The 27,366-nt window shown below is 42.7% G+C and overlaps 3 protein-coding genes across 6 annotated transcripts in view; 2 read left to right on the top strand and 1 right to left on the bottom strand.

Annotated features, from left to right (window-relative positions):
- The first annotated feature begins 3,568 nt into the window (after window positions 1–3,568).
- LOC138589768 (serine/threonine-protein kinase pim-2-like) lies at window positions 3,569–6,761 on the top strand. Its single transcript, XM_069660216.1, has 8 exons — window positions 3,569–3,632; window positions 3,815–3,988; window positions 4,396–4,530; window positions 5,260–5,354; window positions 5,750–5,965; window positions 6,062–6,239; window positions 6,396–6,572; window positions 6,670–6,761. Exons 1-8 carry the CDS (start codon window positions 3,569–3,571, stop codon window positions 6,759–6,761), a joined length of 1,131 nt encoding a protein of 376 aa, XP_069516317.1.
- A 5,351-nt stretch (window positions 6,762–12,112) lies between these two features.
- Window positions 12,113–14,670, top strand: gins2 (GINS complex subunit 2). Its single transcript, XM_069663819.1, has 5 exons — window positions 12,113–12,232; window positions 12,480–12,594; window positions 13,012–13,111; window positions 13,223–13,349; window positions 14,313–14,670. Exons 1-5 carry the CDS (start codon window positions 12,143–12,145, stop codon window positions 14,439–14,441), a joined length of 561 nt encoding a protein of 186 aa, XP_069519920.1. The 5' UTR covers window positions 12,113–12,142; the 3' UTR covers window positions 14,442–14,670.
- A 3,219-nt stretch (window positions 14,671–17,889) lies between these two features.
- The window catches only part of gse1b (Gse1 coiled-coil protein b), a 136,146-nt gene continuing 126,669 nt past the window's right edge, over window positions 17,890–27,366 (bottom strand). For all 4 annotated transcript variants that reach the window (XM_069658380.1, XM_069658353.1, XM_069658370.1 and 1 more), the window contains exons 9-16: window positions 26,363–27,006; window positions 25,576–25,688; window positions 25,209–25,476; window positions 23,122–23,235; window positions 22,588–22,962; window positions 21,891–22,226; window positions 21,302–21,405; window positions 17,890–20,454 (exon numbers count right to left, since the gene is read on the bottom strand). In XM_069658380.1, the coding sequence (XP_069514481.1) occupies window positions 20,314–20,454; window positions 21,302–21,405; window positions 21,891–22,226; window positions 22,588–22,962; window positions 23,122–23,235; window positions 25,209–25,476; window positions 25,576–25,688; window positions 26,363–27,006 (2,095 nt within the window). In that variant the 3' untranslated portion in view covers window positions 17,890–20,313. The remainder of the gene's footprint in view (window positions 20,455–21,301; window positions 21,406–21,890; window positions 22,227–22,587; window positions 22,963–23,121; window positions 23,236–25,208; window positions 25,477–25,575; window positions 25,689–26,362; window positions 27,007–27,366) is intronic.

Below are 27,366 nucleotides of genomic sequence, written 5' to 3'. Positions count from 1 at the left end.
TGATGTGTATTCATACCTGTGATTTGAACCAGTTGAGGATGACCCTCGCACAGTCACTGCTAAGCTGGAGGGACAGAAGATACAAGCAGTAATTAACAGGATGCCTAGAAACTGTTGGAAATATGTCATTATCAAATTAATAAACCAGCCTGTCACACTCCAACATCAAACTCAAGGATTTCCCCCAATTTTTGAAAATGGCATCATAGTGTAGCAGGACAAACTACTGAAATAGCTTATATGCATTTCACCTGTTAATAAGTAAGCCGGAATAAAAACCAGCAGGTAACGCCACGCACAGCTCATGCATGTAATGTGAACAAGCCGTTGCAACCTCGGGAGCCTTACGAGCTTTGACGCACCTGTGTTGCGTAGTGGCAACACAAAGCAGCACATTCAATGCAAACTAGCGATGTGCATGTCATGAGTCAATCGAAACTGGAGATTCACTTCAGTAAACTGGGAGTGCCGATTGTTCATCCCAGTGAACTCGTTCACTGGGCTTTTACACTATAGAGCCGCGCCGCTCCGGGGGCCTGGACCCAGGCTTGACCAGAGCAGCGCCGCTCCGGGGGCCTGGACCCAGGTCGGACCGTATAGAGGAAGAAGAAAGAGCTCGGGGCGTCCATGTCTTTAAGCTGGAGGAAGCGTGACCAGACCAGGGCTCCCTTTACTTTCTCCTGCAGGAAGGAGCTCAACTCCAACCTCTTCTCCTGCAGCAGAGGAGCAGTGGTGGGTTCGGAGCTCCTATTTAAACCCCCCTCAATGTTTTTAATTTGGACCTCCAAATCTTTGACAGCTGCCTTTATCCTGGCAGAAGAGTGAGAGGTGTACTGCTGGCAGAAGACCCAAACCTGAGCTTTGCCTACCTCCCACCACAACTTCAGGTAACCAAATTCAGCTTTTTTTGTTTTCCACTATTTCCAAAAGCACACAAAACCTTGGCAGAAAACACTATCCTGTAAGAGTCTGTTATTAAAGTGTGTTACGTGTATAGAGTGGTGTGTGCAGGTGTCTCTCTCTCTCTCTTGCTCTCTTCTCCCTTTGTCCTGCAGGTGAGAAGTGGAAGATTGGCTGCCACCTGTGAGCTCCAGAAGAGCTGTGGATTGGTTCACACTCCAGCCAGTTAGCCAATCAGAGACGGAGGGCACCATTTTAAAAGCCTCTCTTTTGCTTTGTTCGCCCCTATGTTGCTTGGCTGTCTAAGGCTGAGGTAAGGCTGGGGTACCCTATACATTCACGCACTTAGCAGGAAATTGTTACTACACCAGGTTATGGGTTGTTGCCACTGTTGTACTTTTATTATATTCAGACACTTTGTAGATAAGGTAGTCAGGCCTTTTGTTTTCGTTTTCTTTCCTCACAGATGGAGTTGAGCTAGGCCCTATTTTGTTGTACTTTGTTTATTTCGTTTGGCACAACCCCCACAGTTCCTCCTTCCCCCCACATTTTTCAAACCTACGTTTGTTGTTTACCTTCATTTAAATATTGTGAATAAACCTTTTTTCTTTGACTGCCTCACGTCCGCCCTGAGCTCTTTCTTTGTTGGTTGTCAGCGTTATTGTTTCTGCTTAAAGGGAAACAAAGTGCCAGTAGGATTGAACCTTTTCACCTGGCGAAATGATCAGCCCTGCTGTGGTAAGGTGATGGTCTGTGAAGCCCACTGGACTGATGTTACTGTTAACTAATTTGGGGCTGAGGCTTTTTGACATGTATATTCTATCCAGTCTGGCTGCACACCTTACATCCCAAACTCACAGCCTTAAACCCGCTGGCAAACTTTCCTTTTTGTTCTCTAACAGCTCGTTAGAAAGAAACGGGGGAACACCGGATACGGTGATCCGTGTGGAGGGAACTGACAGCTCTCAATCAGCTGATGAGCAAGAGGCTCATTTTTCAGGAACACGACCACAGCGTTGTTCATCCGGGATGCATACGATAGGTTATCATGTCCTACCTGCTCTCCGACAGCCAAAAGAACCTCCTCCACAGAAACGTTGGCGTCCGGCGGGACTATCCGCACTCCCTGCCGGATTGACGGAGGTGGCGTCTCGGTGGATGCCATTCCTTCCGAAAACACGAGGGAACACAACCAACGATCTGTCAGTCACAGTCAAACACTCAAAAACACCAGTAAAAGGCTTACCTGGCCATGCAGTAGGAAACAGTGGAAAATACAGGCGAAAAACAGGGACAGAAACAATTCAAAGAGAGAGAGAGAGAGCGAGAGAGAGAGAGATGGAGAGAGGGAGAGAGGAGCTTGGTGTGTCAGATCCCCCCTGGCAGTCTAAACCTATAGCAGGATAACTATAGGCTAGACCAAGCCTGAGCCAGCCCTAACTATAAGCTTTATCAAAGAGGAAAGTTTTAAGTCTACTCTTCCTGGTAATTGGAGGCTCTACCTCCAGCACTACTCTTAGAGACTTTAGGTACCACAAGCAGGCCTGCATCCTGGGAGCGCAATGTTCTAGAGGGGTAATATGGCACTATGAGCTCTTTAAGATATGATGGTGCCTGACCATTAAGAGCTTTGTAAGTAAGAAGAAGGATTTTAAATTATATTCTAGATTTTACAGGAAGCCAGTGCAGAGAGGCTAATACAGGAGAGATGTGATCTCTCTTCCTAGTTCTTGTCAGCACACGTGCTGCAGCATTTTGTACCAGCTGAAGAGTTTTTAGTGACCTATTAGGGCAGCCTGATAGTAACGAGTTACAATAATCCAGCCTGGAAGTAACAAATGCATGGACTAGTTTTTTTGCATCGTTTTGAGACAAGATGTGTATGATTTTTGCTATGTTGCGAAGATGAAAGAAGACTGTCCTTGATATGTGTTTTATGTGGGAGATGAAGGACATATCCTAATCAAATAGAACTCCCAGATTTTTAACAGTAGTGCTGGATGCCAGGCTGATGCCATCTAGGGCAGCTATATCATGGGAGAAAGAGTCTCTGAGGTGTTTTGGGCTGAGCACAATAACTTCAGTTTTGTCTGAATCAATAGTAGTCTATGTTTATTCACTTTTGGGTTAATTGACCACAAAGAATTTTCACATTGTATCTAATAAAAGGGAAAGTTAAGATTGTGGACAGTTTAGGAAAGCACAACCTGCATTCACTTGCTATCTACAGTAAAAGATGGGACAAAAAGTGATTTCCATTGAATCATAGTAGCTCTTTCGAACTGGTTTATAACATTATAATCTCCGTAGACGGATCATGAGAGTTGCACACCAACCATGTTTTGATTCGAATTAAGAATCCCAATCTGTCGCTTTTGTTTCTGTGTAAGTACTATAAAGCCTTTGAATGTGTTTATGTTTGATTAAACACATCTCTTGCATTTGAATCCACTCAACATTCTGAATGTATTCTATAGAACAGGACACAGCAGAATATTGTGAGGTCAAATTTGTTTGGCCAAAGCATTCCGGAATAACCTCTTCAAAGGCATTCTGGAACAACCTCTTCAAAGGCATTCTGGAACATGACATAACTTACACTTGAATGATCCAAGTTAGTTCATTTTCATTTGTCATTTCAACGGAGAAGCATTACTTTTTGAGAGTCATGTCATCCAAATCGTGGACACCAAAAAGGACCGTTCAGTGGTGGGCCTCAGTTGCACAACGGAGTAAGTATTGAGGAACACAATTCTGGCAAAAAAAATGCTATTTTCCTTTCTCTTTAAACCACATGATTAAACTGGTAGATTAATAAGTTAGAGTGCTGCCACTTACTTAATTCCCTCAGAACATAAATAATGTAATGGATTGTATTAAGCACATACTGAATTGTCGTTTTCTGTTCTTGCAGGTTGCCGCACTGACCCCATCATATATACAGAGAAAGACTGCAACTCAGATCGAAAAAACATCTCGAAGAGAAAATCTGAGGAGAGTCTTGAAAGAGCCAGCAAGAGGAGCAGGACAAGTCAAAGTCCCTGCGAGGGCTGCAGCAGGGACCTCACTGGCCCAACTACCAGCACAGGTAAGCTCAGAAAAATCCTAAAAAGATTCATTGTATTTGTTTTCAGTTAAGTAAATGTTAAACTAAAAGAGGAGAATAATTGCATGCTCAGTAAAGGGGTACTTTGTTAAATAAAGCCCATTTACAAGAAGCTATATTGAGAGTCAGCAACTAAAGTTGACTCATTCTCACCTAAATCGAAATGTATTTGGCATAGTTATCTGAAATCAGGCTTTTGCTGAACTTTGTGTTATGTCTTTTGTCTTCATTATATTTTCAAATTATTTAAACCACCAAAAAAATTGTATAGGGCTGAATTGTCTACAGATAAATACCTCTGATTTGTCTGAATACCAATGTGCACAATTTGTTTTTAACTCCTAATACTTGCATGCTCATGATTTGGCTTTATCTGTTGAATGTCACAGTTTCAGGAGAAACTCCAAGCTCCTCTGGACCCAGCCATGGTGCTGTGTTGGGTTCTGGGAAGACCAGCAGCCAGAGGAAGTCCAACGACGACATCCCCGACGACAATGTACCATCCACATCTGCCAACATCTCGAGTAGAAAGAGGAAGTCTGAGGAGACAGAGGGTCCCAGGAAAAGGAGCAGAAAGACCCATTATCCCTCTGAGGCCTCCAGTGACAACCCTGACACTTCCTCTTCAGCAAATACGGCCCATCGTCACAGCAGAGGCAAGCTAGGATAAGCAGAATTATACTTAGCCTGTAGAGAATGATGTAAATGTCTACTTTGGATGTGGAGGGAGGTCTCCAAAGTCAAAATAGCCATGATTGTGTCATCATGGGGTTTGAAAAAAATCTGCAATTAGAAGACAGAGTGACCAATGACATATGCTTATGAGTTCTATTATTGGAAGTGAAGAATCCAGTGTTTATGGAGTTCGACACATGCAAGAGACTAAAATCTGGATACCTTGGCTGCTGCAAAATCAATTTCTACCATTTCTGTTTCAATGTATCTTCTGTGAGAAGCACAACTGAATGCTATGACATGCAGTTGCTTAACTTAGCATAAAGACTGGAAATAGTATAAGTCAGTTTTTTGTACTGATTTATCGATCATGACAACTAGTGAGCTTTAGAAATGTTGGTAGGTGGATTTATTATGTTTCCTTTGGACGGATTCTGGCGTGCTTTGTCCAGCCATGATGCTCAGCTACGCTAATAAAATGAGGTTATTGTGAGAGATTAGTTTTATGTATTAGTATTCCGATGAAAGTCCTGAGCATGTATATTTAAACTGTATATGTTTGTTATATATTTCTGCAGATGCCTTTGAGTCCAAGTACGAGGAGGGGAAACTGCTTGGTGAAGGAGGCTTCGGGGCAGTCTTTGCTGGCTTCCGCAAAAAGGACAATCTACCTGTAAGATTCATTGTCATGCTATACAACACACACACACACACACACACACACACACACACACACAAACTACCTATGATTCATGTATCCACATTGTACGACTAATAAACTAAACAAATGTATGTCTTTATTTTTTGTAGGTTGCCATAAAAAAAATTGAACAGGAAGAAGTTGAACGCACATCTATGGTAAGTGATATATTCTTCTTTCTCATTCCAACATGTTGATACATTGTTTAAATACTTAGAGCAACATTTATTAACATTTCTCTTTTTTCATAATGAATACAAAGAGAAAATGCCCATGTTCTTCCTTTGCCTCATTCAATGTAGAAGTTTACTTTTATAATGTAAACATATGAGATTCATCTTTTTCCCACTTTGGCTCTATGTATAAAGCTGCTGGACGGGGAAAACAGCATGGTCCCTCTGGAAGTTGCACTGCTGCTGAAAGTCAAGCCACCAGCAGCAGAGACCAGTGCAGCCGTGACCCTGCTGGACTGGTACGATCTGGATCGCGACCTGATACTCGTCCTAGAGAGACCAGTCCCCTGCTGTGACCTGTATGATTATGTCGAATCTAGAGGGTCCTCCCTGCAGGAGCACGAGGCTAAAGTAAGTAGCTGATACAAACTGTGATTCAGTGTTTTTGTATCTGTGTCCATGAACACCATGTCACTCAGTCTTGATGTCTCTCTCTTTCTCCCCCAGACCATAGCCAAACAGCTGGTGGATGCTGTCATTGAGATCCACTCCAGAGGAGTATTTCACAGGGACATCAAGCTGGAGAACATCCTCCTTGAAACCGGCTCTGATGTCCCTCGAGTACGGCTCATTGACTTTGGCTGTGGAACATTTCTGTCAGAGGAGAATTACACTTCAGGTCCAGGTAGGCTGTCCCTCTTATTGTTCTTATTATTAGTTAGTCTTAGTCTCTTATATTTGTATTGCTTGAGCTGATGATCATTGCATAATTGCTATCTCTGTCCTTTATCTCTGTCTCTTACCATTATATTTTCTTACTTTGTGGCTGGTTGAATTGTAGCAACTTATGTGTACACCTCCCCTGAGTGGTTCGAGAATGGGATGTGCAGGGCCGTACCAACTACAGTGTGGCAGCTTGGTGTTGTGCTTTTTGAGATCCTGCATGGTACTATCCCCTTTACTGACAGCACTGAGATTGTTTATGTAAACCCTGACATCAGTGAAAGTCTTTCCATCGGTAAGTTATTAACACCCACATGCAGTCAAATTAAGCACAGGGAAACACATATTAAGTACAGTGTGTATTCAACCATGATTCTTTTTTGTCTGTCCAGACTGTCAGGGGTTTCTACGAAGCTGTCTGACCAAGACCCCGGAGGCCCGACCCACCCTGGAGACACTTAAGGACCACCCCTGGCTGAAATGAATCTCCACACCCTCCCAGAAGCACAGAAGAACACCCCAGGACAACAAATAGACATATAGACAGACATATAGACAGACATTTCGACAAACAGACAGACATATAGACGAGCAGAGAGACATATAGACAAACATACAAACAGGGCTGCACGGTGACTGCAGTGGTTAGCGCTGTTGCCTCACAGCTAGAAGTTTACTTGTTCAAACCCCGGTTTGGACAAAGTTGTGCGGAGTTTGCATGTTCTCCCCGTGCATGCGTGGGTTCTCTCCGGGGTCTCCGGCTTCCTCCCACAGTCCAAAGACATGCTTGTTAGGTTAATTGGTGACTCTAAATTGCCCATCGGTGTGGGTGTGATTGCAAAAAGTTGTCTTTCTCTATATGTCATCCCTGTGATTGACTGGTGACTAGTCCAAGGTGTACCCCACCTTTCGCCCGAACACACGAACACACACACACACACACACACACACACACACACACACACACACACACAAACTACCAATGATTCATGTATCCACATTGTACGATAAATATAATATGTAATATATTATATGTAATAAATATGTAATAAACTAAACAAATGTATGTCTTTATTTTTTGTAGGTTGCCAGAAATCGCATTCAACAGGAAGAAGTTGAACGCACATCTATGGTAAGTGATATATTCTTCTTTCTCATTCCAACATGTTGATACATTGTTTAATACTTAGAGCAACATTTATTAACATTTCTCTTTTTTCATAATGAATACAAAGAGAAAATGCCCATGTTCTTCCTTTACCTCATACAATGTAGAAGTTTACTTTTATTATTTAAACATATGAGATTCGTCTTTTTCCCACTTTGGCTCTATGTATAAAGCTGCTGGACGGGGAAAACAGCATGGTCCCTCTGGAAGTTGCACTGCTGCTGAAAGTCAAGCCACCAGCAGCAGAGACCAGTGCAGCCGTGACTCTGCTGGACTGGACCGTGAGCCACATAATGTCAATCTCCAATTGATGATAAAACATGGTTGAAAAAATAAATAAATAAAAATACGTAACAAACTTGGTTGAAAACTCTTAAAAATGTTCAAAAACTTCAACTCTAAAACATTTGATTATAAAGCTTCAACATTTTTTCCAACATTCCCTCCTGTGGGACTGGAAAGTCACATACTAACAATTTTAAGTGATCATCAAGACGATTAATATCACTCATGACAAATGCATCCTTCAGGCAAAAGTTTTTTCAACATTTCCCTCCTGTGGGACTGAAAAGTCACATATCAAAAACTGTAAGTGATCATTCAGGAATAACATAATTTCATAACAGATATATTCAAAAGCTTATCCTGTACCAGGCCTATTAGTTCTGCCCCCAAAGCCAACATGGGCGTCAGTTACCAAGTAAATATCTCACCAACTCAAGATGTGTTTGAGAGAGCTATTGGCAGAAGTAACAGGTCCCGCACAGACCTACTGACAAGAGGACAAACCGCCACCTCCCTAAGAGTAGCCTGTAGTTGTAGTGTGGGCAAACTCTCTTGACTAACATTGTGGGCTGTGGAAAAAAGACCTCCTGCGACTAGCTACTCTATCTGGGCAGAACAAAAGGGAAAACCTTATATCGGCGAAAAAAAGGAAAAAACCCTATGATGCTCAATCCCTAACAAAGAAAGCGATCTTTAAAAGATATCAAATATTCACAAACAAAAACAAAAACTGTGCTCTTTAAAAAATCTACTGCAGTGGGCTGTTTTTGGTGCTAACATAAGTTTGTGGCAAGCAAAACCTATTCTATCATAACTACAAACTGTGAGTATACTATAAGTCTCACTTAAACTCAAATAGAAACAACAAACAAACATGTGATGAAGATGTAGATGCTATACTATGCACCCTAAGGTGCACACAGATTGTTGAGTATACAACACACAATTCAAATCACTCAAAAGTCGATACATACAAGTTATCATCACTGCACTTGAAATAAATCAGGAACCCTATCACTCAGCAAGGTATTGGACTTTTATGGTCATGATATGCAGTCCTTTGATGGTGAAGATTACTCATATGGGGGCAGGTCCAATCATGGGTGCGTGACCCCAGTGTATGCTGTGCCAGTTCAGTTCATCCCGGTAGAACAGCATTTGCTCCACAGCAAAGTCCTTCTGTCGTCCAAGGAACTCACTCTTTTGCTCACACTCATGACTCTGGCGTGACACATTGTCATAGGCATCCTCTAACTCCCTAATACGACTACGTTGGCGTACAATTAAAGCAATTCTTACCTTTCTGGCATGTCCCTCAGCACTTAGTTAAAATTTGAACACTTAATTAATTAATTAATTTGAACATTTTATTATGCTGTCTTTTTTCCCCAAAAATGCCTCAAAAATTACATTTACAGGGGCGCTGGTTTAGCTCAGTTGATAGAGCAGGCGCCCCTTATACATATAAATGTAATTTGATGTTACCTGAATGAGCATGTGTATATAATACCACCAAAACAGTATGATCATATCTGAGTCTGAACATTTTGGAAAAACCTAAAAAGTAGCTGAAACCACATGAAAATTGTTTTCAATAATCTTCACAGATATTTTAGCCTTTGACAATCAGGAAGAAGCTTTTACCTTACAACTGAGTAAATACACTAATAAAACACAATCATGATTACACCTATGTATTGATTAGAGGTCTGATGGCAGACAACGCTTCATATCCTGCAATACAAACTGTACTTATACCAAATTGGTTGCAAACCAGCAGTTTATATGCTGCTGGTGTAACAAACATTAAATGTGTTTGTTTTTATTTGCATGATGTTATCATTGTTCACCGAATAATAATTCAATATACTTCATTTATGCCAAAAAAGCATATTGAGTTAACAAGTTCCTACATTTCACAAGAGGTTTCTTTCATAACTTAATTGTACCAATACGAACGACCTCATGAAATCATCAATGGGCAAATTTAATGTTTGCAGTTTTATTTATTTATTTATTTATGTATTCGATCTTAGTGGAATATTTGTGACAATTTAGGCTACCCAAATTTTAATTTTGTAAACATGGGGGCTGGGGGTTAGGGGAGGATTGATGGGAGACGGGCTAGATGGGGGTTAAGGAGGGGTCAGCGGGATCAGGGTGAGGGTGAGGAGTTGAGGATGAGTTCCTCTTCCACCTCTTTGATTTCAACAACCCTAGAAAATGTATGAACCTCGTCCAGAGTGACTTCTTTTTAGTCACTCGGACTGGGACAACATCTTTCTGGGCTGTTTTGGGCTACAAAAATAGTTTCTTTACTGAAACAACAGAGTTTAAAAGGAAAAATATCCAGGCAGGCAAACCAAGTACGAGGAATCAGGCTGAGGCAGAGTCGGGAAACAGGCAGGGTCGAAACCAGGATCAAAAACAGATAATCAGGCAGGACACAAAAACGCTGGAAGGTATAGGTACGAGACACTATGACAATCTGGCAGAGGGTGAGTGGGGAAGCACATGTTAAATAGTGTGGGGGAGTGATTAGGGAATGAGGAGCAGGTGAGGTGAGACTACAGGTGCAGGGACTTGTCTAGATGAGGTGGGAATGGTTAGGAGGTGGAACTGGAGAGGAGGCGGGGTGAGTGAACTAAGGGTGAGGGGAGATGAGGATGACCGGGTCTGAAATGACAGGAGAGTTAGTAAACAGAATATTGCAGGCAACCAGAATGAATATTGCAGGTGTATAACTAAAACCATGACAGTCTTGTAGTCATGTTTGATTTTGTGCTCCCTGTTTTACATTTGGTTTTATTGTAGGATATTTTGTATGTATTGTTATATCTGTTTTATTGCTGTTGTCTGTTTTGTACTGTCTCTTGTGACTTTGTTGTTGATTTCATGTATTTTAAAGGCCCATCTAGGGATGGGAATTGCAAATTAGCCAAGGCTATAAATGCTGTAGTGTTTGGTATCGGTTTACTTGTTTCATACTTGTCCCTATACGAATAAACATTAAATAAATAAATAAACCAAATGATACAGTATGTTGTGTCAGTATGTCCAATACATGATACATTTTGCATCACCTTCACTTCATTTAAGTAGGAAAAATTGTAAATGTTTACTTTACTTTACAATCATCTATTATCATAAATTTGTATATACATATACTTATTGTAGTCATACATTTTTTTGCATTCAGTCTATAAACTGCCAACTTGTAGCCTATATAAAGTAATTAAAATTGTTTTCACATTAACCTCTACACTACTCAGACATTAATTCATTAGAACTAATAATATATAAAATAAAAAAATATATATTTTGCTTATACATAGGCCTACCAGTAGCAAAGTAAAATGATGATGAATTAAGTTTTATATTTTGAAGATTTAAGGTCTAAATATTGATCAACTAAGTCATGGCTTCTATAAGCTTACTTTGTAAAAACCACTACATCAATGTCCGGAGAGTATCAGCAACAACGTCCAACAGCCCAAAACCTCCATGAAGAAAACCGTTTAACCACCTGTGTAGGTGGTTGGTATACTGCAGGTATACTGCTCATCTCTGTATATAGACAAACTGTATATACAAAGAACAAATAACTGTAAATACATTTTTAAACTAAAATAGAAAAGGTTCTGGTTTACACCATAGTCGTCACTTAACTGCTGTCGACACTTTTCTATTTTGTCTAAAGTTATCTTAAATTATCTACACTCATCTGTTTATATTTTACATTCAGCATTTTCAGTTTGTATTTTCAGTTAAACACCACATATTTGTGTGTGTGTTTGTGTGTGTGTATATATACATATATATAGTGATTATAATGCTGCAGTTTTATACAGCTCTGTTTTCACATTTGTCTCTATCTTCTTTTACTTAATTTGTATTTTTATCTCTTTTTTTCACTTGCTTTGGCAATGTAAACGTATGTTTCCCATGCCAATAAAGCTCTTTTGAAATAAATTAAAATAGAAATGAATCAGCAGTGTCCTCTTCATTATCACTTGGTAAATGTTGCCACCTAGTGGAACTTACCTGCTATTGTCATTGCTGTCACGTGACCCACTTCTTCCGTCTGGCCATGAAAAAGCAAAGATTAAGGATTCGCCAGTGTGGTCACGGCCATCCGGCTTTTTGCGTTTCAGTAAAAGCCCTCAAATTCCCCTGAAGATTTCGATGCGCCGGATATAGTAAAATGTCATACAAAGACGCCGAAATAGGTAAAATAACCTGTACACACTAGTCAAAGCGAAAGATAGCACTTCCTGTTAATGACGAGGCTGTCGTATCCTACTCTTCCCTTGTAGGCTCGTGACGTGCAGCCTGAAGCGCGGGAACAGTAAGCATTGTGGATCCGAGGGTGAAGCTCTAGGGAACTAAATAATTGAGGCAAACAGATAGATATGGACCCCTCGGAGGTGGAGTTCCTAGCCGAGAAGGAGACGGTGAAGATAATACCAAATTTCAGCCTAGACAAGATCTATTTAATCGGGGTAAGTACATTTAAGTCAGTTGTACTTGTTTGGACGTGACTTAACAGGGTTTAACAGCTGACTTTGAATAGATAACTCGCATAACTTAACACACAGTTGCTCAATAGTTAACGTTAGCATTAGCCAAATTCAACACCTTATGATTTATTGTCCTTATTTGAGAATGCAGGTTTATCTAATGTGTAGTTTAATGTTCATTAGGTTCAGTTAGTGTAACATGTTGGCCCCGGTTTTCTCTCGTCTTCAGGGTGACCTGGGTCCCTTCAACCCTGGTCTGCCGGTGGATGTCCCTGTGTGGCTGGCTCTTAACCTGAAACAGAGACAGAAATGTAGAATTGTTCCCCCTGAGTGGATGGATGTTGGTAAGATATACAGGGCATCTCTTCATTTGGAAGCAGTGGTTGTCTTATTAAATTTTACACATTTTGCAACCTAAAAATATCTTGGTTCCTTCGGGGCTGTGGGATCTTAACTATAATATTTAAGCGTTCACCAAACATGAGTATACAGCATAGGTTAATGCTGCTTCTTGTCTGAAACTGTGCTCGTGTGTATTTACAGTAGGAGGGCAGTGTTTGTGGGACCAAAAAAAAAAATCATGTTTTTCACAATGCAGGCACAGGGCACTCATTATGACAGTGTGGTCTATTTGTGTGTTTGTACTACACAGTCAGCTTTGCGCGCACAGGATACATTTGTTGTAGGATTATTAAATTGCTTAATAAGAATATAGCATATTTCCAGTCTGAAGATGGTTTGCTGTGGTTGATTCTGTGCAGAGAAACTGGAGGAGATGCGAGATCTTGAGAGGAAAGAAGAGGCCTTTACGCCTGTTCCCAGTCCGTACTACATGGAGCTGACCAAACTGCTACTGAACTAGTGAGTCATATAAACTAATGTATTTCAAAATTGTGCTCAGTGTTTATGGTAATCAAACAGTTACTGTATGTGGCACGTACCGTTTGAAAAATGGTTTGTGTGTCTCTTTAGTGCGTCTGACAACATCCCTAAAGCAGATGAGATCCGCACACTGGTCAAAGACATCTGGGACACGCGTATTGCAAAACTACGCCTCTCCGCCGACAGCTTCATCAGGCAGATGGAAGCTCACGCCAAGGTGAGACTGATCACCAAAAATCATGCTCTGAGCATTTAGTCTACACAAACTCTAAGAAATATTGTGGAGCTCAAATAATCCATCGACCTCCACCTTGAGAAGGTATTTTACTATCTCATATACAAGCGATTTAGACCGTTAATCAACAGACTAATGAAGCACTACTAGGATATTGGCAACATAGCTTCATTCTTAATGCTTACACTTCAAATGGCCACTGGAGATTGTATTAAAATGTTGAACCTTTGAGCACCTTGATTGAGGCCATGTCCAGACTTCCGGTATTTTTCCAAATGGAGTTTTTCCTTCCTTCGCTCCCAAAAAAACACCCAGTCCACACAAGCACGGTTCTAAAAAAACCAAACTAAACTAAAACACGACAACAGAAACACTGTCATGAGAATGCCACACCAGCAGGCGAAAATAAAGCCCAGTCATGTATAGAAGATGTAGTGTATCCCAACGCCTCTGTTCCTCAATGTAGTGGACGAGTAACTGTACATATGTGTAAACATGTAAAAAGTCCTGTTAGCAAGGTTACAAGCATCACTGTTATTGTCACGTCCATCATTTTGCAAGGAACGTCATAAACCTCATTTGTGACGCCTTACAAAGGAGATAACTGCACACAGCCTGACTTCACTAGCCATAAACGCTGTTTACCCCGTCTACACGTCTCCATGGAAACGGAGTTTCTAAAAGCCTTCACCCTGGCCGTAGTTTTACAAAAGATCGTTTTCAGTGACCTAGAAAAAGCTAACTTTTGAAAAACACGGACATGGCCTGATTGTTACTTGAGAAGATTGACTGCTATGTTCACAGTATGTTCCAAGTCAGTTGGGAGTGTCCTTCTATCCCCTCATATTTTGGCCCTACTTCCTGTCTTACTGTCCTATTAAGATCCTGCAGATATGAGCCTAAGTGTAAATGTCTCCTGTCTATTTTGCTTCCTCCTCTCTCTAGCTGGACAACCTCACTCTCATGGAGATCAACACCATACGCTCGTTCCTTCTTGACTCTCTCAACTGTATGTTCAAACTACGATCCAATCTGCAGCCTGGTTCAAGTAAGGGACAGTTGACGGACTATTAATCCATGAGTTTGATGCCTGATCAACAGGTGTGGATCTTTTCCCAGACCGGGGTGAAAGCCTTGGACTGAGGTGTGTACTCTCACAAGGCCCTCGGTTACTATGACGACTGTTTGGTCAGAAATTGAAACCTCATGATTTACACTTGTGCCTGATTGAAGTTAACTGAGTTTTACTTAAAATTTTTGAGGGACACGTGTATTTCTCTATTGTACAAAAAGTATTTAGGCTTTATAGAAATCTGCTGTTTGAAATATGTAAATATTAAATTTGATTATAGTTGCTCATTGTAGTGATAATAAATGTGTTCATGTGAGTTGTATTTTGATTTTGGTTTACATGCAAAGTTGTTACAATTTCATTTAGCAGACGCTTTTGTCCAAAGCGACGTACATCTGAGAGTTAATACAACACAAGCAACGATCAAGACAGGAGGGAACAAAGTCAGTGAGTGCCAACAAACAGCTTCAAGTGTGATCGGACACTGGTGCAGACAGGCAGTGCACAGAGGCAACACACAGCGTGCGTGGGTACTTTTGTTGTTGTTGTTATGTATTATCATAATCAAAAAGGTCACTATCCTGTGGGGCGGCTGTGGCTCAGTGGTAGAGTCTTTCAATCGGAGGGTCGGAGGTTCGATCCCCAGCTCCCTCAGGCTACATGTCGAAGTGTCCTTGGGCAACACACTGAACCCCAAATTGCTCCCAGACAACGGGTATGAATGTGATATCTGATTGACAGTTGGGCACTTTACGTAGCAGCCTCTGCCATCAGTGTATAAATGTGTGTGTGTGTGTGTGTGTGAATGGGTGAATGTGACATGTAGTGTAAAAGCATTTGAGTGGTCGCAAAGACTAGAATAGCGCTATATGAGTACAGTCCATTTACCAGTTACCATCCTCATCATCATCATGAATATCATAATCAACATCCTCAATGTCATCATCAATAGCATCAATACCACTATCAGCACCAGGCGCCATTCATTGGCGGAGCGTAGTGTGCGGGAGGGAGTGTAGACCTGGATGAGGGCGTTCAGGTCGGCAGGAGCCGTTTTTGTTGCTGTTTTGTAAGCGAGCGACAGGGTTTTGTATTTGATGCGAGCAGCAGCTGGGAGCCTGTGGAGGGATATGAGCAGCAGAGTGACGTGCCGTTTTGCTTCTGCGTTCTGGATCATCTGCAGAGGTTTGAATGTGCATGCAGGAAGGTCTGCCTTTCGGGAGTTGCATTAGTCAGTGTGTGATATTACAAGAGCCTGTACCAGCAGTTGTGATTGAAGAACGCATTTTCAAACCTTACTTCATCATGATGCATAATTTCAATACACTTTTTAGTTTAAGAGGTAAAACGATTAGAAAAGTGATTATTTTTCTCTTAAGGGAAAAATGGAGAACATTTTCTGGTTTCTAAATTGTTCTACTGCATAAAAGTAAAAGTAAATAAAACAACCATGTGAGTTAATTTATGGATTAAAATATTAACTTTTGCTTTGAGGCTAATTTAAACTCGTATGGTAATTTGAAGTCTAAAAGGGACACTGCCGTATTCATAAGAAAACCGAACAAGGGGTTTGTTCTGTTCTCTTTTTTTCTGAATATTAATGTAGTGTATAAAAATCTACTAATTGAAGTCCTTGGGGGACATTTGCCCTGCATTTGACCCATGATAAAGAGAAGTGAGGAGCTGCAGAAGAGCAAACAAGCACCAACAACAGAACTTTTTTGTAAAACAAAAAAATGCATCGCTTGCGGTGGAAGAACGCCCACACTCTTACCACCACACATTACAAGTTTAACGTTCAACAAGAGACAAGTACATTTTGGTTGGAGTTAAAGCATTTTGGCAAGGCAAGGGAAGTTTATTTATACAGCACCATTCATACATAAGCAATTCAAAGTGCTTCACACAGTTACAAGCAGAGCATTAAGAACATTATCAAGTAAAAGTATATAAATATCAATTGAATTAAAATTAGATAAGTTGTGGGCATGCAGCTGAAACAGAAGCTAAAATATAACAAGACTAGGTCAAAACCTAGTATGTGGCTGACCGCGTCAGGTCAGTGTGCGCTGAGTGGGCAATGTGATGCAAGGATTGTCCTTATGAGGCTGATGACAATGTGTTTAAAAGCAGGTGCGCGCTGCTGAGCATAAAAACTAAATGCTGCTTCTCCATGTTTGGTTCTGACTCTGGGTACAGAAAGCAGACCTGTCCCTGATGACCTGAGTCAGTAGATCACAATGTATTTTGGCCCTAGACCATTCACTTTGTAAACCAGCAGTAGTATTTTGAAGTCTATTCTCTGTCAGACAGGGAGCCAGTGTAAAGACCTCAGAACTGGAGTGATGTGATCTACTTTCTTGGTCTTAGTGAGGATTCTAGCAGCAGCGTTCTGAATCGGCTGCAGTTGTCTGATTGATTTTTTAGGGAGACCTGTAAACACACTGTTGCAGTAATCTCTATTTACAGATTCTACATAGTAGAATAGTCTATATAGTAGAATCTGTAGGCAGGGACGTGGATTTCACGTATCAGCAGGCTGCGGCGTATGCAGGAAAAACAGTCCGTGTGGAGAGCAAAAGCAGGCAGCATCCTCTGACACGATTTAGCTTCTTATTAATCTCTATAAACAGACATCTGCATGTAACAATACGTGCTAGACCTAAAATTTAACTTTCCATTGACGCTGTGTCACGAAAGCTGTTCAGCGTTCAGATTTCCCATTTCCTCGAATGCATTTTAAAAGTTTTCTTCTCCTCTTGAGGACAGACCTGACAAAGTTTGAATTTTTACTTCTTACAAATCTGCATCATGATGTTGAAATTTCAGCAAAGGTAAGACCCGTTAAGAACAAGTAAATCAAGAAATGAAAACGGTTTCTCTTTCTGTAACAATGCAGCTCGCGGAAAAGGAAGTTTTGACGGGAAGTCGCTTACTGCCCGGCACGTTCACTGGTGTCCCCAGGGGCTATATCATCTCAGACTACAGCTGATGGGATCCGAGATTGCTGTAGCAGTCATCGAGTCGACTGAAGATAACTGCATGGACCAGTTATGCCAGATCCTGCTGAGACATAAGTCCTTTAATCCTTGATATATTCTTGAGGTGATAGTAGATTTCTGTCTTGGTCAGTGGTTTTCAACAGCAATGACTGAAGCTGCACGCTGACTCGCTCCTCTTCTAGTTCCAAAAAACAACCACCTCAGTTTTGTCCTTGTTTAACTGAAGAAAAGATGGCACATAAACTCATTGATTTGTTCAATGCATTTAAGTAGTGCTTGTATGGTGATATTGTGATGAAGATCTGTGTCGTCTGCGTAGTTATGGTAACTCTGGTAATAGATCCACGAAGAGTCCAACATCATCAGTCTTCTTTCAATATAAAGGTGTATGATTTTAGCGTTGTATCCACCGAGCAGCGCCCACAAACAGCCACGTGTTGATATTGAACATTTTTGAAATATTTTATTTCTTTTTTGTCTGAAATCACAGCCATATATTCATAAATACCTAATTACTACATTCAACAAAGAATATATTACATTACAATGAATTCAAACAAGTACATTTTAAAAACAGAATTTCACAGCATCTAGACATCCTCCACTGAGTAATGGGGCTATTGCATGGGCGTGCGGGGGCTGGAGAGACACAGGGATGCTGGGTTAAAGGGGGGTCGCTGTACTGCATCCCCCTCCCCAGGTTGTTGGCAGCTTACCTCAGCATGCGGACCCCCTAATTAACTGACAGGCTGCGCTCTTTGCTCTCTTCTGCTCTGTAAAAATGACAGACTACACTCTGGATCCACCTGATCCTCTGAAGTGGTGTGGGCCTCGTGAATGAATGAATTCTCAGAGATGCATTTAGGAATTCACCGTTGGTTCTTGACATGCACATATTTGAAAGGTGTGAGACATACAGTAGACACTTAAAATGTAAAGTCCCTGATCACTGATGCTAAGTGTAGACTGTCCAACATGTGGACTCATTCACATGCTCCCAAATCTTTGAGGCACTTGTAATTACTAAACTGTATGTGAGGGGGAGTTGTGCTTCAATGTTTTAATAACTTAACTTTCTGCACATTTTAAAGTTCGTAACACCGATTACACCACCATGACGTGCAGCTGGATCAAAACAGGGATTTTTACTCCTTCTACATGGCTTTTTGGGAGGTTACATGATTAAAAGACAGTCATGTCATGACTTGTGGCTGAATGTCAGGGCAGCCGACGAGGAGGATGAAGGTTGTAAACAGGTATGAGGCAAGATAAATATGATTTTATACCTTCAGTTTGATCTGCTTTTGTCTGATTCGTTATATGTTGGCAACTTTGGATAGCGATGCTCCTAGAAATGGGTAAATGCATAAAACGAGGGTGTTGTAGCAGTGACAGATGGCCTTTGTTGTTTGAATGTTTGGCTACCGAATTGAAGCTCAATTTCAAATTAAGAATCCAAAATGCTACAGTTTTTAATTTTGGCACTATGTCCTCTCATGGCTGCTGATAAGGGCTTGTAAGGCGTAACATTATGCAAACCGTCCTATAGTTTGAGTCCAATGTTTTATGGTGTCATACAAAGTTAAGTGACAGGTCTGATGGGAGGATAAGCATCAAGAACCAGCGTCATCAGCCGGTTGCTTAAGAGACTCTTCATGTCTTTACAAAATAATCAAGTAGGTCAAAGTAAAAAAATAAAAAACAAACAGAAAAATCTAATGTTACTGTGGATTTCATCTGGTGTGTGTGAGTGAGAATCACAGGCCAGCAGCAGTGAAGCTGAGCACAGGAGTTGTTGAAGTGGGCATTCAGACAGAGAGACACATGTTGCTGCGATGGGGGGGGGGGGTTAAGAGGGCAGAGCCGTGTCTCAGGACCTCTGGGTGAGCTTAGCTGACGCTCAGATGCCAGATGAGGCGTCTGTGGCTGGGTCAGGAGCGAGGAAGAGGAGGAGTCTGTATCCTGTTCACTCTCTCTCTCTCTCTCTCAATCGGTTAAATGTCTCAAAATGAGCTGTTCTGGCCAGCAGCAGTACAAACACTAAAAGCAAGGCTTTCTTTTCCAACCCAAAAAAAGCAGAAACATATAAAAATGGCAGGCTTTTTTTCTTTTAAAAGAACAATGATTAAAGTAATAAAAACATACAAAATTCTTTTAAGTCTTCATATTATGTACAATACAAGGCTGAAGCACCTTTTAAAATTCTTATTCTCAAATTTTCTATTTCGAAATAAAACATTTCCTTAATTCTTTCCAAAAATGTGCATTTTCTAAGTTCTTCCCTAATTCGAACAGTTCTTTGTTGTAACACAGTACCACCAGGTAGTTCTTCAGCTTTTATTCATAAGTGCATTTCCAGTTCTAAAAGCTCACGTGGCCACTGTGATAAAATCAGTCCCGACTGGCCAGGAGCCTTTGGAGCGTTCAAGTCTCTTGACGACGCCCCCGGTGGGGCAGCTGCTCCCTCATTGGCAGGATTGTCTGTGTGTCTGTGGCGGTGAGGGATGCAGGGACTGAAGACGCTGTGAGAAGCAGGTGCGTATGTGTTTCTTTGTGTGTGTTTGTGTTGATCTTCAGGTGCTCCTGCTCCACGCTCTCACTGATGTCGGGGGGTTGGCTACATTGGCACACATTAGTGGCTCGTGGCACAGTCCCTGGCTGGCCACAAGACTGCCGGTCCTTCACTGTATGGTTCTGCATCATCCATCTATCCAGTCATTCATTCATTCACTCACTCATTCATCTCATCTAGCCAGCCATGGAGTCTCCTCCATGGAGCCATGTGGACCAGGCCATGAAAAATAAACTCTGGGATTCAGTCTGAAAGGGGAGCTGGGCCGGGCCGGGGGGCCGTCAGGCGGGCGTGTCGGGGTCACCTGGGAGGGTAGCCCTTGTAGTGGCCGCCTCTCGGCCAGTGTGTCTGTGGCAGCGTCAAACACTTCCTGAAGTGCTCCAGCTCTGCTTGTAGCTTCTCCCTCTCCACTGCCAGCTTCTGTCTCTGGGACATCAGCTCCTACAGGACCAGGGTAGACACAGGAAACACATTAACAACACAGAACAGCATTAAGGATGTTATATGACACAGAGGGGGAAATTACAGGATGAACCAGGAACTTTGTTATAAGTTGTCAGTTTTCAAGAGGGAACACCCCCATTTTAAGGATTATAGAATTTATTTAAAGGTATAATAAGTAGGATATTCTTAGAAAAATAAAACACAGACTTCTACAAATATAATCTAATATAAATCATCACTTATGGGCCTCTATATGTGTGTTGGTGAGTGTGTGTGCAGACCCTTGTGAGACCCTTCCCTCTGCATCTATTCAGTTGTTTTGCTTTGCACGGGACGTTTTCAGGACGGGCGCTGTTGTGGTTCCCTGAGCCAATCACAGCGTAGAGGTGAGTGTGGGAGTGGTTCAAATTAGTAACTGGGCCCCATTCAGACTGGCGAACACGGCGAAAGAGCGACGCAGAGTTGGCCTTCTTTCTGTTGGACAGGTAGGTGCCTCACACCGGGTAGGACAAGCTAAGCAAGCAAGCGCAAAGGTAACCGTGATGCTGTCGGTGTTAGCTCAGCGGGGCGGGTGTGTTCTCGCACAAGAGAGTGAGAGTGAGCTTCTGGTGACGAAGAGCCAGAGGGGCCCAGTTTGAATGTGTTGACAAAATGCTAAGAAAAATCCTGCTTATTATACCTTTAAAGTCATATTGTCCACCTTCTGGATATGATGTCTATATTATAAAGGACAATAAAAGAGGTAGAAGAAAGAGTGTGTAGGAGGTAGGGTTTCATGACTTTGGGTTTACAGATAAAGCATGTAAGAAAGAAGGAAAAGAGCTGTGCTGTGTGTTCATCTTACCCCCATGCTATGAGACAGCTGCTCAGCTGTCAGACTGAGGTTGTAGTTCTGAGCTTCTAGTCTTCGACACTGACTCTGCAACACTTGTCGCTCCAAACATTGCTCTACAGGACATCAAATTGGACAGAAAAAAAAGGGTACAGGGTTAGAGAAAAATAAATCTAGCCTCTTTTACCATAAAAAAGTAGCATACAGTTCCAGTATACAATTCCAAAGATGCATTTGTGTTCATATCTTAAGGTAAAAAATAAAAGACTAGTTAAATTGTGTGTTTTAAAATGCTCCAAATTATGAGAACATCTACATATAACTGAACTGTATGTATGAAGGACCTCTACCCCCCTCTAGTGACGAAACCCTACAACAACAAGCCTTTTCATTTGTACTGACTTTAACTAAATGTGCTGGAAATATTTTATCTCTAAACACAGTGTTTTTCAGCCATGAATGGTACCACCAAATATTGAACCTTTAATAAGATACTGATGGCTTTAATAGAAGTAATGACACCTATGATGCAGGGTAGAACGCCATAAAAACAGATTTTTTAACAGGATAATTACTGCGTGTTCAGTGTCCTCACGCTCACCTTCAACATATTCCTGATATGCCTCAAATATCGATTCAATCCCCTGCCACTTCGAAGAAGGAGCCTCCTCCTCCTCCTCATCCTCCTCCTCCTCAGAGTCATCCGGACCAGACAGGTCCTCCCTCGTCCCCGAGGCCTCCCGGTGGTGTTGTACGGAGAAGTGCTGCCCGTTGGGCTGAGGGTGAGAGTGCGACTGGTGTGGAAATGAATGTGTTTTTGAGTGAGATTGTGAATGAGGCTGCGGCGGTCTGCCGGGGGCGCTCTGAAGCTCTGGAATGTTGTAGTGAACAGACGACTCCTGGAGTTGAGACGACTCCGACATCCCCGAAGCTCCACCTAAAGGACGAGAAGGAGATAAAAGGTTTATTCAATTGATAACTATATTTTACATAATCTGCTGAATGTTTTCTCAAGTCATTTATTATTTGTTAGGTCTTAAAAATAGGGAAACTGTCCATCCGCAAATGTTAGAAAATACAAAACATCTGTTGTTTGAGCTCCTCAAATGTGCAGACTTGCTGCTGGTTGAATACAACATTTAAAGACGTAACCTGTGATGACCATTTTTTAATATTTCCTTCTATTTTCTGAAAGTAATGGTCCTAGCTAACATGTAGGCTGTACCTTAGTCTTAATGCTGGTAGTAAATGAAAGTGTTGTTACTAGTCACCTAATCACTGTCGCTTGTGCGTCTTACCTTTGTGTTTCTGCAGAGCCTTCTGGGTGGACTGAAGCACAGATTCATGGAACTGCTGGGCAAATTCCTCCGGGGTGAAGCTGTCCCAGGGTTTTGTGCGCCCGTTGACGCTGTGAAGGCCCTCTTTAGCCTGCAGGGGGAGCGGGGGCCGCAAGCTGTTCAGCAGGCTGGAGCTCCTCTTCGAGATCGGCCCCTCACCGGGCCCCCGGGCCTTGTCCGGGTAGACAGCTGGAGAAGGGGGTTCCTTTGGTCTTAATGTTTCCCCAAGGGGTTTCGGATGGCCATTGGGGGACGGCGGGCAATGTGAGGGGGGGCTATGTGGTCTGACACTGTGGTGGTCTTCTGGTTCAGAGGGAGGCGGGGCTAATGAAGAATCTGTAATCATTTGAACATGTGTTAGTCCTGATGAGGTCAGGAGCAATATTACTGCAATTAGACAGTGTAGATGCATCTCCTGCTCAGAAACACAAAACCAACCAACACATACAACTAACCAGATACTACAGTGTGCATGTTTTTGTTCTGCAGTCTCACCAGAGATCGGTGCTGGAGGGCTCTTACACAGCGGATGAGGGGCATGCCTGATGGTATCCAAGGTTACGCTCTTTTCTTTAATGGCCTGAAGCAGCTCCACCGCCTTTTCATTATCTGAGAGACAGAGAGAAAACACCATGAGTCAATCTTTGTACTATTAGTCCTGTGTGTGTGCATCTCATCTTATTCACAATTTCGCAAGCACCTATTTCTCCTTGTGTGTGTGTGTGTGTGTGTGTGTGTCAGGAGGAGTGTGGGAGGCTGTGCGCTGCCATCTGTAGGCAGCAAACAGTAAATCAAGAGGATTAGACGAGGATCACTGTAAGCCCACTGCTGCCACTCCCAATTCCTCGTCAGTATGTGTGTCAGCGTGTGTCTGTGCGAGTGTGTGTGTGTATAACGAAGTGTCTAGAGACGGAGCCTTGACAGCAGTCCGCTCTGCTAACTAGGGCACTGTAAAGCTTTACATTATGCATACACTGTTTAATGTATGCTGCATGGAATATAGAGGCTTGAGGTAGACATGTTCACTGTTTGACCCCTCTATGATTCCCTCCGAGGCTTGAGTCAACATGTTAATGAGCAGACGGTGCATGTAAAGCAGGCAGGGCTCAGCCGAAGTGAAGCGTCAGCAGGATTTAGAGCCGACTGAGGATGACTACTACTTTCCAAAAGCTAAATGAGCATGCAATCAGTCTTCTTCTTTACTCTGCTGAAATGAGACGTCAAAGAGAGGAGACATGATATGAGTAATGGATGGGGACGTTTCTGTGCCGTGTAAAGGGCACTGGGTCGGCTCTTTGATGCAGCGGCTTCTAAGTAGCTTCCTGAAGCAATTGCTTTGCCTTGGGATAATGTTGAAGTGTTTATCAATGTCAATAAAAACTACTTCCTTCACTTAATTCTGAATGTTTCCATTGAAGGCAACGGAGGAAGCTTCCTCGGCACTTTACTTGAATAATAAGGGAGCCATGGTTTATTTAATTAAGAATAGCTAAAGGGATTGTTGTGCACGGTTAAGTCCTCCACTAATTAATTACTTGAAACATAATTAAAACAGTTGGTAAACAATCACCAGGTTTTTAAGAGAAGCTTTAAACATGACTAAACCTGCTTTTCCACCCAAAGGACCCAGGACTTTCATCCACAAGAGCTGTTTCAAAGGGCTTTAAGGCTCCTCCAGCCTTTTGTTGATTTGTTTCCACAGACCCGTGAAAATTAAGAAACTTAGTTGACGTCAAAGACGGAAAAGCCACACCTGTTCTCCACCAATCCAAATGTTCAGCACTGCATGGCCCACCCCAAAGTCCCTGTACTTTTGGAAAGGACTGCTTTCATTTAGACCCTGGTCCTCGTGGTGGATATGCAACAATCCCTCCTCCCCGGGGAAGGTCCGAGCTTGAGGACATTTAAAGTGTAGGATGGAATACTTGCTCCGATCAGCAGCGTCGGGGATAACGTGTTACAAAGTAATCCATTAGAGTACTCGGATAACTTTTTTGTTGTAACCAGTAACGTAACATGTTACTTTTGCAATTCAAGTAATCCGTTACTGAAAAAAAAAAGCCGTATTTCCCTTTTCCATTTGTCGCCACAAAAAAAGAAAATCCCCAAAGCACTGTTTCTGTTTCTCTCCTCCTTCTTGGCAGGTAGCTGCGTACCAGCAGAAGGTAAACACAGCTGTGTCAGTGTGCATGTGAAGCTAGCTAACTCAACGAGCAAGATGGCAGAGAGGAAAGCTTTTACTTGGTGGAAATATTCACATTATTTTGATTTTTTGGGGAAAGGGAAAAGGAAACATGACGGTGAAATGTAAGTTGTGTCTGGAGGATAAGTGCTCGTCAGTTGTAAAGAGCTCTACTTCTGAAGTAGCATCTGCAGCTCTGCAACAAGAGCCTGTGTTATATGTTGTTGTCTTTGAAACAGCTGTGCCTGTAAAGGTTATATTGCGTCTGTCAAAAGTAATCTAACGTGTTACTTTTCTCAGTAGGTGACGCAGTAATGTAACAAGTTACTTCTAAAAGTAACATTACCCAACACTGCCAATCACTGAGCTTCATCTGTGTGTTCCTATAACACTTCCTTACCTCTCCTCTGCTGCACAGTGACGTGGGACAGTCTGAACATGGTGAGGAAGCGCTTCTTATCCTCCAGCTCTGGTGCTCGGTCCATCTCCTCGGGGGTGAAGCGCGTGCTGAGGTTGGGAGGGGGAGGAGGAGTGCGTTTTGATTGCGAGGCAGGCGGCGAGGGGCTGCGCTCCCTGAGCATCCTCCTCCTCTTCCTTCTCTTCTGATGCACCAGCTCGTCTCGCCGGCCAACAGTGGTGAGGCCAAACACTCCCAGGAAGTCCAGTTTCTGTGCAAGAAGAAGGAAAAACAAAGATATCAGCGCGATGTTCTTCTTTCATCAAAAAAAGTACAGAGAGCGTTTGTGTGTTACAGGCAGGAGTGTTACCTCTGTGGAGTCGTCCAACTTGAGTGGCGGCTGCTCTGCTACTCTCCTGAGATGGGCTCTCACCTCCTCCTCATCACTCTCATCATATGAGTCATCCAGCTCATAGTAGTAACCTGCAGCGAACAAAGAGGTCACTACTGGCAACCTACTTTTTATGTCTTAAGTGTGGCTGTTACATCAAACAAGATGTGGGCTGCCCACGGAAAGTTGAGGATTCGAATAATCAAAGGAGACCTGAACTGAACTCTATTTTGTCAGTTAAATCTCTCCAAAACAAATTGACCCTGTGATTAAGTGCAATCAAAAACACTGAATAAAAAGCAGTTTCACGTTGAAACTGAGTGTTACTCCTACAATCATCTTGGTGGACCCAGGACGTGACAGAGCTGTGGGCAGAGCTGCTGCTTGCTTGTTATATGTCACCATTCTTTCAGCTTTCATCGCTAACAAGGTTGCAGTTGCAGGATTAACTGCAAGTTTCCTGTTTGAAACAAACCAACCCGGTGCTTAAAACAGCTAGATGCACTAAAATAGACAGATTGATCTGTGTTCAGTGTTTCTCTAACCCTGTTCAGAAGGGTTTCTTGGCCTGAGAGAGGAGCTGTCTCACTTAATCTCACTAACTTACTGAAATCCTTCATTCTGTTAAATCATATAGTTGAAAAGAGTTTAAAGTACAAGTCGAAGCTTTGTATTGAACAGGAATTACAAAGTTCTGAATCAGGTAAAGCCCTGGATTTTTCACAGCATGTAAGTTTGCACGATGTGTAGCGCAACTGTTGAATACCTTTCTCCCTGGCCTCCCGTCTCCTCCTCTCCTCCAGGTCCAGCTTGCTGACCGGCCTCCTGTGCTGCTGCAGCAACTCGTCATAAATCAGCTTCGTGTCTGGACCCATCCCCAGTGTGGCTACCTGTCCCATCCCTGACCCAGCGACCAGTCCGAGCCCTTGTCCGTGCCTGCTGTGCCCCGGGTGTCCCTGCAGACTCTTAAGTCCAGCATCCCTCTTCACAGCTCCCTCCAGATCATACTGGCTGGACAGAGACAGCGACGCCCTCTGCTGGCTGAAGAAGCTCTGGGTGGATTTCTCCAGATCAGCGAGGAATGTGCTTTGCTCCGGCAACCCCGGAGGACCTCTCAGCGGGGGATACTTCTCCATGCCTCCCCCGTCTCTCCGCCGAGCTCCGTCCTCGTACTTGGAGGGCCCCGGGGGCAGCCGGCTGAGCTCGTAGTGTCCCATCCCTGAGGGCTCGTGGTTACGTCTGGAGTCTGAGGTTGTTTCTATGAGAGATGCGGGGTTCCACAGGGTGGTGGGAGGAGGAGGGTGGTGATCACGGAGTTGCTGGGGAGGTTTAGGGGAGATGAGGGGTGGAGGGGCGCCTAAGTGAGGGTGGAGGTCCCGGCTTCCTGGTTCATGGTGATTTGGTAGAGATCTGCAGAGATAAAAAGAAAACAGGGGTCAAGTTTAACGCTTTTAACATAGAGTAACACAGAACAAACCACAGTGCTTATATACCTTATATGCTTCCCTCCATCCCTGTCAGTGTGTGTGTGTGTGCAGAGCAGTGTTATCAAGCCCAGACAGTGTAGCCCAGAGCAGAGTGAGGATGTGGCCAAGGCACACAATGTCCTCCAGATATACAGGCCTGGTTTTGATCTGTTAGGTCCTTGTAGTGTGGGACGTAGGCGCGCACACGCACACACACACACACACACAAGCACGCACACTAACACACACACACACACACGCACAGAACAGAGGGAGTTCAGAGAGCTTCTACTGAAGAAGAGTC

Source organism: Semicossyphus pulcher, unplaced genomic scaffold (assembly GCF_022749685.1).
Source record: "Semicossyphus pulcher isolate SPU_LCO1_2020_fin unplaced genomic scaffold, fSemPul1.0.p SCAF_1, whole genome shotgun sequence".
NCBI lineage: Eukaryota > Metazoa > Chordata > Actinopteri > Labriformes > Labridae > Semicossyphus > Semicossyphus pulcher.
Note: the sequence above shows the minus strand (reverse complement) of the source record. Positions and strands in the feature narration are given on the sequence as shown.